Source organism: Sorex araneus, chromosome 2 (genome assembly GCF_027595985.1).
Source record: "Sorex araneus isolate mSorAra2 chromosome 2, mSorAra2.pri, whole genome shotgun sequence".
Classification (NCBI taxonomy): domain Eukaryota; kingdom Metazoa; phylum Chordata; class Mammalia; order Eulipotyphla; family Soricidae; genus Sorex; species Sorex araneus.
The window spans coordinates 196,569,182-196,581,677 of NC_073303.1; the positions used below are offsets into that span (position 1 = coordinate 196,569,182).

Consider the following 12,496-nt stretch of genomic DNA (forward strand, 5'->3'; position numbering starts at 1 on the left):
ACACGCGCACACACTTAACCCCCCCACCCCCGCACCGCCGCCAGCACCAACCCCGGGTCCCCGCCGGGGCTGGCACCGCTCTCCCGCTTCCACGCACTCGCCAGCGCGCAGGCGCCGAGCCGCCGCGCTCTCGGAGAGAACCCGGCCCCTCTCGCGAGAACGCCCGCGCTCTGCACTGGCCTCTGTCGGCCCGGAGGACCGATGACACGGTGCCGGCCGACGAGTCACAAAGGGGATCAGAGAGACGAGGGAGCCAGAGAAGCCGCCCGGTCGTCCCCTCGGCCGGCGGTGCTGCAGTGCGTCTTCCGCGTTGACGCGCCGTCACGTGAGGAAGCCTCCCGCCAAGGTGCGGGGAGGGACGGCTGAGTGCGGGACGGAGGGGGATGGGAGAGGGCTGCGGGGAGGCTACCCGAAGGTGCTTGCTGGTTTGGGGAAGGAAGGAGGCGTGCGAGGCGGGTGGGTTGGTCTTTTCGAAACTGCAAATTGAGCCGGGATCTGGTCTCGATCACCAACTCCACTTAACAACGTTCCGCATTTCTTCCACCGTCGCCTTCCGGGGCCACCTGTCGAAGCTTGGCGTCTCCTGCCCCGACGACAGGATTGCCGAGCCCCCTCCTTTCAAATTCGGCATCCAAAGCCAAAGTGCTTCCGAAGGAAGGCTGAGTTTGCTAGAGGCTCTATGACGAGACAGCTCATCAAACATAGCAAATTTAATGTATTTTTTTTTAAGTGAAGGTGGTGGGGTCCCATTTCAGATCTCTGCCACGCAGAGATAATAGTTTTAGCTTACTTTTCGAGCCAGCCCTGGAACCAACCAGGAAGTTGAACCCCCATGCTTTGCATTGCATCTTCAAACGCAGGAACCGTTTTCTTGCAGAAAGAACGTTCAGGGGGCGGAAGCGATAGCACAGCGGGTAGGGCGTTTGCCTTGCATGCAGCCGACCCGGGTTCGAATCCCAGCATCCCATATGGTCCCCTGAGCACTGCCAGGGGGTAATTCCTGAGTAAAGAGCCAGGAGTAACCCCTGTGCATCGCCGGGTGTGACCCAAAAAGAAAAAAAAAATTCAATGTAGTAGGGATCACCCACTCCCAAGTCTAGAAGCCTCTAGTTCACCACCGAGAGTTATTCTATCCACACCACCGTTCACAGACACCTGATGAACAGTGTAAACCCAAATGCCTATTTTAACAAATTACCCTTTTTTTTTAACAGTGTGTAGTCCGTTTTCAGCCTAACTGAAACTTGGTTTCCATCTGAACGTAGCACATCTCTCTGACCCAGCTGCAGAGCTATTGTTGGAATATAGCCCAATGTATGTAATCATAAAAAAAATGCATAAAAATGCTAAAGAGGTTATTTCCAGTCTTGATATAATCAGCTTTGAAAAATTATTGTCTCGATAGAAGGAACTAGAATAAGAATGGCCAGGTCCCAATGTATGTACTTGTAATTTTGCTCAGTGCCTGTTTGCGACCACTGACCTCTCCAGATTTTATTAAATGTAAGTTCCAAATGGAAGCTAAAGACCCCAGGCTCACCAAGAATTTCAGTTTCATACTTATTCTTTTGCTTTTTCTTTGACTGGATTTGAGATCAGTCCCGCCAGGTACTCATTTTCCATGTAGGCTGAGAATGGCAACATCTTCCCTAGTTGGAAAGGCTAATAACAACTTGCTTCCATCTTACTCGCATTACACAGCAGTTTTATTCTGACTGTTCGGCATTGATTTAAGTTCAGATTCCACCAGAGTTCTGTTGAAGAAATTGAACTCCAGCTCCCATGACAAAAAAATCCCAATTATGCTTGGTCTGGCTCTGACACAGAGCCAAAAGACAGATCTGCAGTAACCTGAGGGCAGAGATAGTGAAGAGTGCAGAATATTTGTGTTATTATCTGGGCCTAAAATTTCAAAAAAGTCTTCCACCCTATAAGTGGGATGGAATATGGATCAAAGAGACAACCTCTTGCCGTTGCAAATAGAACCAAGATTATGAAAGACGAATGGCAATGTACACATTTTAATAAAGAACAAAAGTAAACCCTTAAGTTCTCTTGCTCCCCACACAAGCCAAAAGTCTTTCTACTACAAGTTAAAAATTTGATGGGTATTAAAGTTCCTGAAATGAAATCCCTGCTTTTATTGCCTATCGATCAGTACACTATCGAAATCTTATTTATTATCTTTTACTGAAATATTTTTTATAATTCAATTAGCCATTTTGTTAAAATAAGCTCACTGTCACTGTCATCCCGTTGCTCATGATTTGCTCAAGCGGGCACCAGTAATGTCTCTGTTGTGACACTTGTTGTTACTGTTTTTGGCATATCGAAAACGCCAGGGTAGGTTGCCAGGCTCTCCGAGAGGGGCGGAGGAATCAAACTCGGGTCGGCCATGTGCAAGGCAAATGCCCTACCTGCTGTGCTATTGCTCCAGCCCAAGCAATATACATAAATTTTTGTGCCTGCTAAGGTTTGGGGAGTGGGTGGGAAACGGGACAATGGTGAAGGGAAGGTCACATTGGCCTGTGGGATTGGTGTTGGAACATTGAATATCCAAACAACTTTGTACACCATGGTGTTTAAATTTAAAAAAAAAAACTATACATTATTATTCTATGCTTGCCTGGAAGCAAGTTTGCATTTGTCATTTATTCTATTCATTTCTGCTATTCTGTTCTTTCCTGGGTTCATGTTTGCATTCTAAGATCTAAACAATTTTACATAAGGTTTTATAGCCTCTGGATGTTGACAGATGATGGGATTACACCGCGCTGGAGGCAGTTTCTGGGTGTGACCGTCTAGATACTGGAAAATGGGGAACCTGGGTGGAAGAGACCCAGTCCCAATCTGAGAAGCCTTGGAGATCTCATCCCCGGGTCCCGAAGACCTGGGTTCCTCTGCTGGTTCCTTCATGCGTGAGGCTTGTCCGAACATGTGGAGAGGGGCCTTGAGCATGGCTGTGGCTGGGTTCCAGACATCTGATAGCCTAGTTCTCCTTCTCGGAGAACCTGGCAAGCTACTGAGAGTTTACTTCCTGCACAGGGGAGAGCCTTACAAGCTCCCCGTGGTGTATTCATATGCCAAATACAGTAACAATGATGGGTCTCATTCCCCTGACCCTGAAGAGCCTCTAATGCGGCACCATTGGGAAGGACAAGTAAAGAGAGGCTGCTAAAATCTCAGGGCTAGGATGAATGGAGATGTTGCTGGGCCCGCTTAAGCAAATCACTGATCAACGGGATGACAGTGATACAGTGATACAAGGCACTAAAGTATTTAATATTAGAATGTGATGACACAGGGCGATAGCACAGCGGGTAGGGCATTTGCCTTGCACGCAGCCGACCCGGGTTTGATTCCTCTGTCCTTCTCAGAAAGCTCGGCAAGCTACCGAAAATATCCCACCCGCATGGCAGAGCCAGGCAAGCTCCCCGTGGCGTATTCGATATGCCAGAAACAGTAAAGTCTCACAATGGAGACGTTACTGGTGCCAGCTTGAGCAAATGGATGAACAATGAACAACGGGACTGGATGACAGTGCTACAGACAGTGCAGATGACAGAGAGGGAAGAACCAAACTTCCAATTCCTCAGCAGTGAAGTTTGCTTTTAAAAATAATCTTTTTCTGATGATAAAATTGCTGCCAGCACATTTTAGATATTTGGAAAATAAAGACCTAAAAAAAAAATTGCAACTCAGTTTTGGTGCCTTTCGTTCCAGAATCAATCAGTTAAGTATTCATTCACGCTTTCTTAGCCCGGGGTTGGGGGTGAGGGATTACCACTCCAGTGCGTGCACTTGGAATGAACGTTCTAAGCACCTCCCTTTGTTAACCACACTCACCACTAACCTAGACCCTTTCTGAGCCACGCCCACCAACCCCGCTGATCTTTGCTAGCCACGCCCACCACCACACTGCGAACCTTTGTTAGCCACGCCCAGCACATCTCTAACCTTTGTTAGCCACTCCCATAACTGCATCTCTAACAGTTGCTAGCCACACCCACCATCACATCTCTAACCTTTGTCAGCCACGCCCATAACTATATCTCTAACCTTTGCTAGCCACGCCCACCATAAACTCTTTGCTTCTGTTACCCTCATGCACCAATGCTCCTCAGCTTCCATCCTCCAGGAGAGCCTCAGGGACTTCCCTTAGTTCCCTTGTTGTTCTGGGCACTTTCTCCTGTAAAGCTTTACTTCCATCCTCGGATTCAGTCTTCCCCAGAGTGGGTGAGCCCTCTCGCACCTGGTGGTGCTGCAATGACCTGGGGTGGTGGGGGTGGTGGGGTGTTAGGCTCAGGTGTAATTTGGGGACCATTTCTGATTGTTCATTAAGGTAGATTTCCAGTGGGACACTGGCAGTTTTTGTTTTTGTATTTGCAAAAGGTGCAGTAAGTCTGTTAAATTTGAGATCTCTTATTCTCTCTCTCGCTCTCTCTTTCTCTCTCTCTCTCTCTCTCTCTCTCTCTCTCTCTCTTTCTCTTTATCTCTCCCTCCCTCCCTTCCGCCTTCCCTACTTAGCAAGGCTGGATCAAACTGTGCAGGATGTAATCCCTTTCCTCTCTGTGTCTAGTCCTCAAAGAATTTGCTTTTCTGACTTTTTGTTCTAAATGAATTACAAAGTGCCAAGAGTCACAAGTACATTATTATTTTCCTTTTAGTGCCTTATTTCAATATGGAACAATAAGATGAATAATCAAGTAATATGGAAGGTTATAACATATGCTCAGTGGAATGAAATGTACAGTATAGCACTGTCATCCCGTTCATCGATTAGCTCGAGCAGGCACCAGTAATGTCTCCATTGTGAGACTTGTTACTGTAGAACTTATAAAATTCTGTAAAATGCATAAACATTCCAGAAACTATTAATCATTAGTTCAGTCTGTGAAACATTTACAACACTAACTTGGCTACAGTTTAAAAATATCCAGTAAAAAAAATCAAATTAAATAAAAATTAGTTTAAAAAAATTAAAGATGCCGGAGAAAATTCTTCAAAATAGAGTTTATAGAAGACAACAGTCAACCAGGAAAAAAATTAAATATACTAATTTTTAAATATACTAAAAAATTAAATATACTAAACTTTAAAAAGCTCTGATTTTATAAAAGTCATTACTTCTGAACACAGCTGGATGTGGCTCAAAACCCAAATCAAACAAGCAAAATGAGTTGGAAATAGGGCGGCTAAATCAGAGAAGGGAGCATTAATGACAATGACCGGGGCAGTGGTCACTCCAGACAGTGGTGCTGAAAGGAGGGAAAGTGATATGGACCAGACCCTTTCAGTAACAGCACTGCAAACCACAGTAACTAAAAGAAGAAAAGTGTCCACCACAGAGACAGACTGCGGGGTGAGAGGGAAAGTGTGGACACAGGTAGAGGGTAGTGAACACTCGTGAAGGAATGGGTGCACAAACATTGTGCAACTAGAACTCAATCATGAGCAATCTGTATTTCACGATGATTCAATGCTTTAAATAAAAAACCACTTATACTGCCAGAGAAATATTATGGGGAGTAAGGTGCTTGCCTGTAAAAAAAAATTGTTTTCCATTCTAGAATTGTTTTTTGGTAACTTCAAGCTAATGTCATCTAATTAAACATTATTATATGTGTTAGTGGGTCAGACAGTAACTTAAAGTTGGAATCCCATGTTCTAATATTTGCTGAGGTAAAAAATACTTTTATTCCCCAATACAAAAGGGTTTATATGTTTAGTAAAAAAGTTTGTAGAAAGTGAAGACAGAGAAAAAGATAATCACTGTCAGCCAGGTTCAATGCTTAATATTTTGGTGTGAATCCTTCCAATCTTTAATGTGGTTTTCAACACTGTTTATTACGTTGAAATAGAACAAGTGACCTCTTCCTTCCTTCGACATTTCTTTCTACCTGGGGCTCAGCAGAATGGCTGCTGGGCCAACCTTGTGTGGCTCATGAGAGTGGACTATTACTGCAAGCTCCTTGCTAGACACAGCCAATCTGGAGAAATTGCGTTCTATCTGCTTAAATAAATTGCATCCAACCCCCACATAATTAATCCTCAAAACTCTTTAATCATTTTGCTACAATTTACTCTCGCTTATGCTGATGTTCTTTGTGGTAGTTGCATTCTAGGACAAATATTCTATCTCTCTGTCTATCTTTCTATCTAATCTGTCAGTGGGCACCCTTTTTCAGCTCTCTGCTTGTGGCAGCTAACTTGACAGCAGTAAAAATGGTAGTATTTGAAACACTGAAGTGGGAAAACACTCTCTGCTTCATTAAGTGTGAGAAAGAGAACACTGACCATTCAAATGAAACCCTTCCTCTGGTCCTCAGTGTTTGAGTCTTTCCCACAAGCCGAACGAACAGTCCCTCCTGCACTTGAAAACGGTCATTGGATTCTGCAGAGGAGTTACTTACCTCTTGGGCTGACAAGTGACGCTCCCACATAGATTTCTCCTGTGGCACTCTCGTCTCACTCCTGACACTGGGGGCAATAATCAGCCAATAATAATGCCAGGACAATGTTTTTTCATCAGTTACAACACCAGGCCAGCTTTGGATTTCAAAGAGTTTGGCAAGAAGTAAATAAAGCAGTCTCGGGGAAATAATCGGGCTCATAGAGTTGGTAATAACATGTGCTACATATTTTATTATCATTGTTAGTTTGCTATACAACTTTATATCAGTAACATTTACAACCAATATAAGCACCTATCTCAGACATGTTACATGTGTGTACACATATGTATTATTTATTAATAATACATATTATTAGTAAATAATTAGTAAATAGTAAATATTCAGATAATAGAATTACATTTTGTTTCATGTTTATGGTTTAAATATGGATGTACTTTTTGTTTGGGGGCCATGCCTGGCAGTAATTAGGGCTTACTCTGGGCTCTGGGCTCAGGATCACTCCTGGCGACTATGAACAGGGGATTCTATACAGTGCTGGGAGCTGAACTGGGATCAGCTTCATGCAAGGCAAGTGTTTTAATCCCTGTAGTCTCTGTCTCTGTCTCTGTCTCTCTGTCTCTGTCTCTCTGTCTCTCTGTCTCCGTCTCTCTGTCTCTGTCTCTCTCAGTCTCTCTGTCTCTCTGTCTCTGTCTCTCTTTCCAGCCCTGATAATATCCTTTTTGGGGAAAAAAAAAGATTTTGTTGTTTAATGCTAGAAGTTCAACTTTGTTCCATTCAGAGGTGACAGATGACTTTTCCCAGGCTAGGTGGGGGTGTGCTCACAATGGTCAGACCCACACAGGTTATTTAAAGCAGCGAACAACAAGCATTGACAATTCGGCCCATGTGGACAGGTGGGGAGCGTTCCCTTCACACCCTGCGGCTCCTGAGCCTCTCCGTGAATCACTTGACCCCATTGTCCTCTGCCATGGTAACACCCAGTGCAAAGTGCTGGCCTACTGTCACCCTCTACATTTCCTCAGTTTCTCACCCCTCTCCCCATCGTCCCCAACCCTGCAGCTGAGCTCCTGATGCCATGTCCTCCTCTGACCCCACCCAGATATGCTGTGACTTTTCTCTACTCCTTCCTCTTTTCAAGCACAGGAATCTGATATCCTTAGGCTTGATTTGCATCTGACTTCACTTTCCTCTTCTGTTAAGTCCACGACCCACACAATGGTTTCCTGTATGAATCATTGACATGTTAAAGGTCAGAGGACAGGGCCAGAGAGAGGGAGTACAACGGATTGAATGCGCACTGCACACAGGAGGCCTGGATTTGATCCCTGTTATCATACTGACCCACAAAGCACCACTGGAAGCAATTTCTGGTGAAGAGCCGGGTGTAGCCCCCAAGAGCTCTGCTGGGTGTGGCCCCTCCAAAATAAATAAAATCTGTTAAAGAACTCTGAAACTCTCCAGAGATCCATCTCAAGGTACCTTATTTCTGGAATCATTTGATTTGTTTTTACTCTACTAATAAAAATTTATTACAATGCAATTGGATTAGATTTTGGTCATGGATGGCAATAAATGTTATTCTTTTCCCTCCAAGCCCTCTGGCCTGCCTGATCACCAAAATTTTTTTCTTTTTGGGTCACACCCGGTGATGCACAGGGGTTACTCCTGGCTCTGCACTCAGGAATTACTCCTGGCGGTGCTCAGGGGACCATATGGGATGCTGGGATTCGAACCCAAGTCGGCCACGTGCAAGGAAAACGCCCTACCCGCTGTGCTATCACTCCAGCCCCCAAATGATCACCAAATTTTTTGCCCTTCTCTTTCTGTCTCTGTCTCTCTTTTTCTTTTTAACATTTTCATCATTTCTCTCAAGTGCCATTGACAGCAATGAGGTCATTCTGTACTTTTGGTTCTATTAAAATCCATACTTTGGGCTAAATTCTGGCCTAATTTAAAAACTGCCATTGTGAATTCATGCTAATTAGCCTGAACCTCCAAAATCCCCCTCCAATTAAGCAAATGTACACATTGCAAGTTCTTCCAGTTATCTGGTGTTAATGTTAGGAGAGAAAAAAAGGGGTGTGTGTGAGTGAGTGTGGAGGGGGGGAGTGGAGAGGGGGAGGCGGGCAAGCATGATCTAAAAATCACCTGCCCCAGGATATGATGCTATTTTGTGATAAAATGATTTCGTGTCATTATTGTATTATGAGTGTGATCGTGGTCCCAACTTCGTACAAGCTGAGTGTCAACAGTTCGTACTGTCTCCAGGGATTCCTTGGTCTCCACTTTAAGGATCTGTTGGGTGTCTAGGGACTTTGTCCAAAGACAAGTCAGTGTAACTTGGACCAAATTTTACCAAGTCTCTTACCTCAGTTCCACACAGGAAGCATGTGATGTGGTGTGTCTTGAACTTTGCAGGATTTCCCACCCTCCTAATTTAGGGACCACAATGATGGTGCTCAGGGGTCACTGTGCTCTGTGCTCAGGGGTCACTCCTGGGTGAGCCCTAAGGGTTGGCTGCATGCAAGGCAAACATCCTACCCACTGTCCTGTGGCTCCAGTCCCCTGAACTCTGCAGGCTTAACAGACTGAACTCTAAAGTTCTTTTGTGAATCTAAAGTTCTTTTGTCTCCTAGCAATGGTGGCTCCTCATTAGCCACTGGCACAGTGTTGAGGTGATTTGTAATTGGCCAGGCAATTATTGGTTGTGGTAGTATTGGGGTGAGAGGGTGTTGGGGTGCAGAGTGTGTTGGAGTGCAGAGGGAGGTTGGGTCACACTACCAGGGCTCAGGGCCTAGTCCTGGCTCCATACTCAAGAGTGACCCCTGGTGGTGCTCAGGCGACCATAAGTGCGGGGAATTCGAAGTGGCCGCATGCGAGGCAAGTGCCTTCCTTCCTCTACTACCTCCCGGCCTGAGGTTCTGATGTGGCTGATCTCGGTTCTAATTTCTGACGCTGGAGGCAGAGGAGCGGATGAGACGATAAGAGGGGATGTAGGGGAAGTGGCGCAAAGGACCAAGAGAGAAGGTAGCTAAATAAATAAATACATAAATAAAAGAGACGGAAATGGAGGAGAGCCGGAAGAGGACAAGCCCCCCCCCCCCGCCCCCCTGTTGAGGCCTTGCTCAAACCAAACTTTGAGGTACAGATAGACACATAACTGGGATTGGGCCACACCCAGCAGACCGCATGCACAGGGCTACTCATGGCTCTGTGCTCAGGAGCAGCGGCTGGTGTTGCTGGGAATTCAAACCAGGAAAGCTGCATGCAAGCCAAATGCCTTAACCCCTCTATTGTTTCTGCAGCTCCTGAAATGTGCAAATTGGGAGGGGTTATTGTTCTTGTTGTTTTCTTTTTGTATCAGGTGCTGGGAAGAGGGAGGAGTAGGAAGCAAGTGTGTTATTACAAAAATTATTTGGGGGATGAGAGCAATAGTCTGGTGGGTAGGACATTTGCCTTGCACACAGCGGACCTACGTTCGATTCTGGCATCCCATATGGTCCCCTGAGCACTGCCATGAGTGATCCCTGAGCGCAGATGCAGGAGTAAGTCCTAGCATCACTGAGTATGGCACAAACACCAAAGTAACAAAAATGATGACTTCTTTAAAAATAATTTTTATGCTTTTTTTTTTTTTTTGTGTGTGTGTGTGTGTGTGTGTTGGTGGTGGTGGTGCTTGTGCCGGGCTGGAAGCCAGGGCTTTTGCCTGCAAGGCAAGCAAGCACTCCACCCACGGCCCTGATTGTTCCCTCCGCCCTCCTGGGAACTCTGGTGCCCTCACTTGCACCGCATCCCCCAGCCCTTCGGCCTCCAGGCTTCCATCCTCCCCTCCTAACCAACAGTCTCTGAGCTCCCTTTACTCCAGGCCTCGTCTGAGCCAGAGATTCGAGAAATGCCTGGGCATTCCGGGGCACTGAAATGGATTGTTCCCTTGCCAGGGGGGTGGGGGGGCAGACAGTCGGGGAACAAAAAGAAGCAGAACAAAGCAGAAAAAGCCGGTTAAGGCGGGCTCTTAAGAGCAGATGCCTGCCCACACCTGGTGGTGCTCAGGGCTTGCTCCTGGCTCTGCACTCAGGGGTCTCTCCTGGCAGCCTCGGGGGACCATATCGGGTGCCGGGGATTGATCCTGGGTCAACTGTGTGCAAGGCAAGCGCCCTCCCTGCTGTAACAGCAGATGCATTCGGGAGGGAGGATGCTTCTTCATCAGGCCGCTTAGCTGCCCCCAGCCTCTGCTCTGTTTCTTTCTGTCTTTGTTTCGGTTTGGGGGTAAGACCTGGCAGTGCTCAGAACTTCTCCCTCTGGGGTGCTCGGGGAGACCTTATGTGGTACTGGGGATCAGAGTGGGCTCGGCCCATGCAAGAGAAGTGCTTTATTCCCTCTGCTATTCCTTCTACCCTCCTCTCCCCTCCTTTCCCCGTGGCAAACCTACCCCCCCCCTCCCCAATTACCCATAGCCAAGATGTGCCTCTGATGGGCTGGGAAGACACGTTTCTGGCTGGAACCCACTTGGTGTATCTGATGGTTTCTTCTCCGGTTTCTTTGCTTGTGGGGCACTCCCAGCAGTGATCAGGGGCTCTGTGCTCAGGGGTCACTTCTGCTCAGGGGGACCCTGTGTGATGCTGGGGATAAGCCAGGCTTGGCCAGATGCACGGTAAACACCTCCACTGTACTATCTCTCTGGCCCTGGTTTCTTCTTTCTCTTTTCTTTTTTCTATTTATTTATTTAGCTTTTTGGGTCACGCCCAGCGATGCTCAGGGGTTACTGGCTCTGCACTCCGGAATTACTCCTGGCGCTGCTGGGGGGACCACATGGCCGCGTGCAAGGCGAACGCCCTCCCCATAGTACTAAGGTTCTTCATTTGCTTTTTTTTCCAAATAGCCTCCAAGCCTGGACGAGAAGCAAGTGGCAGGTGGTTGTTCCTAGGTGGGGCTTGGGGGCTTGGGGTCCAGGCAAGGGCAGGTGGCCAGAGGGGATCCCCAGGCTCACTTCCTCCGCTTCTTCTTCGTGGAGATGGTGCATAGTTTGGCCCAAGTTGGAGCCAGGAGGGCCAGAGTGACAGTGCAATGGTTAGGGTGCTTGCCTTGCACACAGCCGACCAGGGTTCCATCACCAGCATCCTGCCAGGATGAACACCGCTGGGTGAGACCCTCAAGCCAAAACAACGACCTGAAGCCCCTCCTCAATTGGGCCTCGGGGTGGCCGGTCAGTAGATGAAGGTGATCACGTAGCTTTGGTTGCCGGGCGCGGGGAGCGCGTTCAGGAGGGAGAGGCGCGGAAAGCCGTCGGCGGGGCCGGCCACGCTCTCCACGCTGTAGGACTTGAGGGCCGAGTCCCGGTTGAACAGGGCCGTGTCCAGGAAGGAGACGGACAGGCAGGCGGCCGGCCGGGCCCCGGGGGCGGCGTGCGCCAGCAGCAGGCTCTGCTCGGGGGAGGGCCGGGGGGCGCCGACGCGCAGGCGCCGCAGGCCGCACACGGCCAGGTAGCGCGTGGGGAGCCCGCGCGGGCCGCACAGCGCCAGCTTCAGGTCCCCGACGCGCGTGAAGTTGAGCAGCGCGCCCAGCGCCGTCGCGTCCGTGAACCAGATGGTCAGGCGGCCCGAGTAGCTGCCGCGCTCGGCCGCCAGCGGCCGCGCGCTGTGGCAGCTGCACAGCAAGTTGGCCAGGCTGTAGTCGCAGTCCCGCACGTCGGCCGGGCAGCTGCAGTTGCGGAGCGAGTCCTCCCGGCTGAGGATGAGGGTGCTGTTGGCCTGCGCCCCCGCGGGCAGCGCCAGGGCGCCCAGCGCGCCCAGCAGCAGCAGGCTGCGGCCGGCAGGGGGCGCCATCCTCCGCGGGCGGGGGCGCCACGTCCCGAGCACACACCTGCAAATAGACAAACAAAAAATGGGCTGGCGAGAGGGAGAGAGAGCACGGCGGCGGCGGCGGCGGCGGCGGCGGGTAGGGCGCTTGCCTGGCATGTAGCCTAGCGGGGTTCTATCCCCCACCCCATCCTACCCCACCCCCATCTCTGAGCTCCTAGCCCCTGGATGCTGAGCACTGCTGGGTGCGTCCTCAAGCAAGCAAAGAAGCAAACAAAAGTTGTG

The 12,496-nt window shown here is 48.7% G+C and overlaps 1 protein-coding gene across 1 annotated transcript in view; it reads right to left on the minus strand.

Moving 5' to 3' along the window:
* Nucleotides 1-5,720: 5,720 nt before the first annotated feature.
* C2H21orf62 (chromosome 2 C21orf62 homolog) overlaps nucleotides 5,721-12,496 on the minus strand; it is a 34,990-nt gene continuing 28,214 nt past the window's right edge. The window contains exon 2 of the mRNA XM_055125127.1: nucleotides 5,721-12,275. Within this exon, the coding sequence (XP_054981102.1) occupies nucleotides 11,621-12,275 (655 nt within the window). The 3' untranslated portion in view covers nucleotides 5,721-11,620. The remainder of the gene's footprint in view (nucleotides 12,276-12,496) is intronic.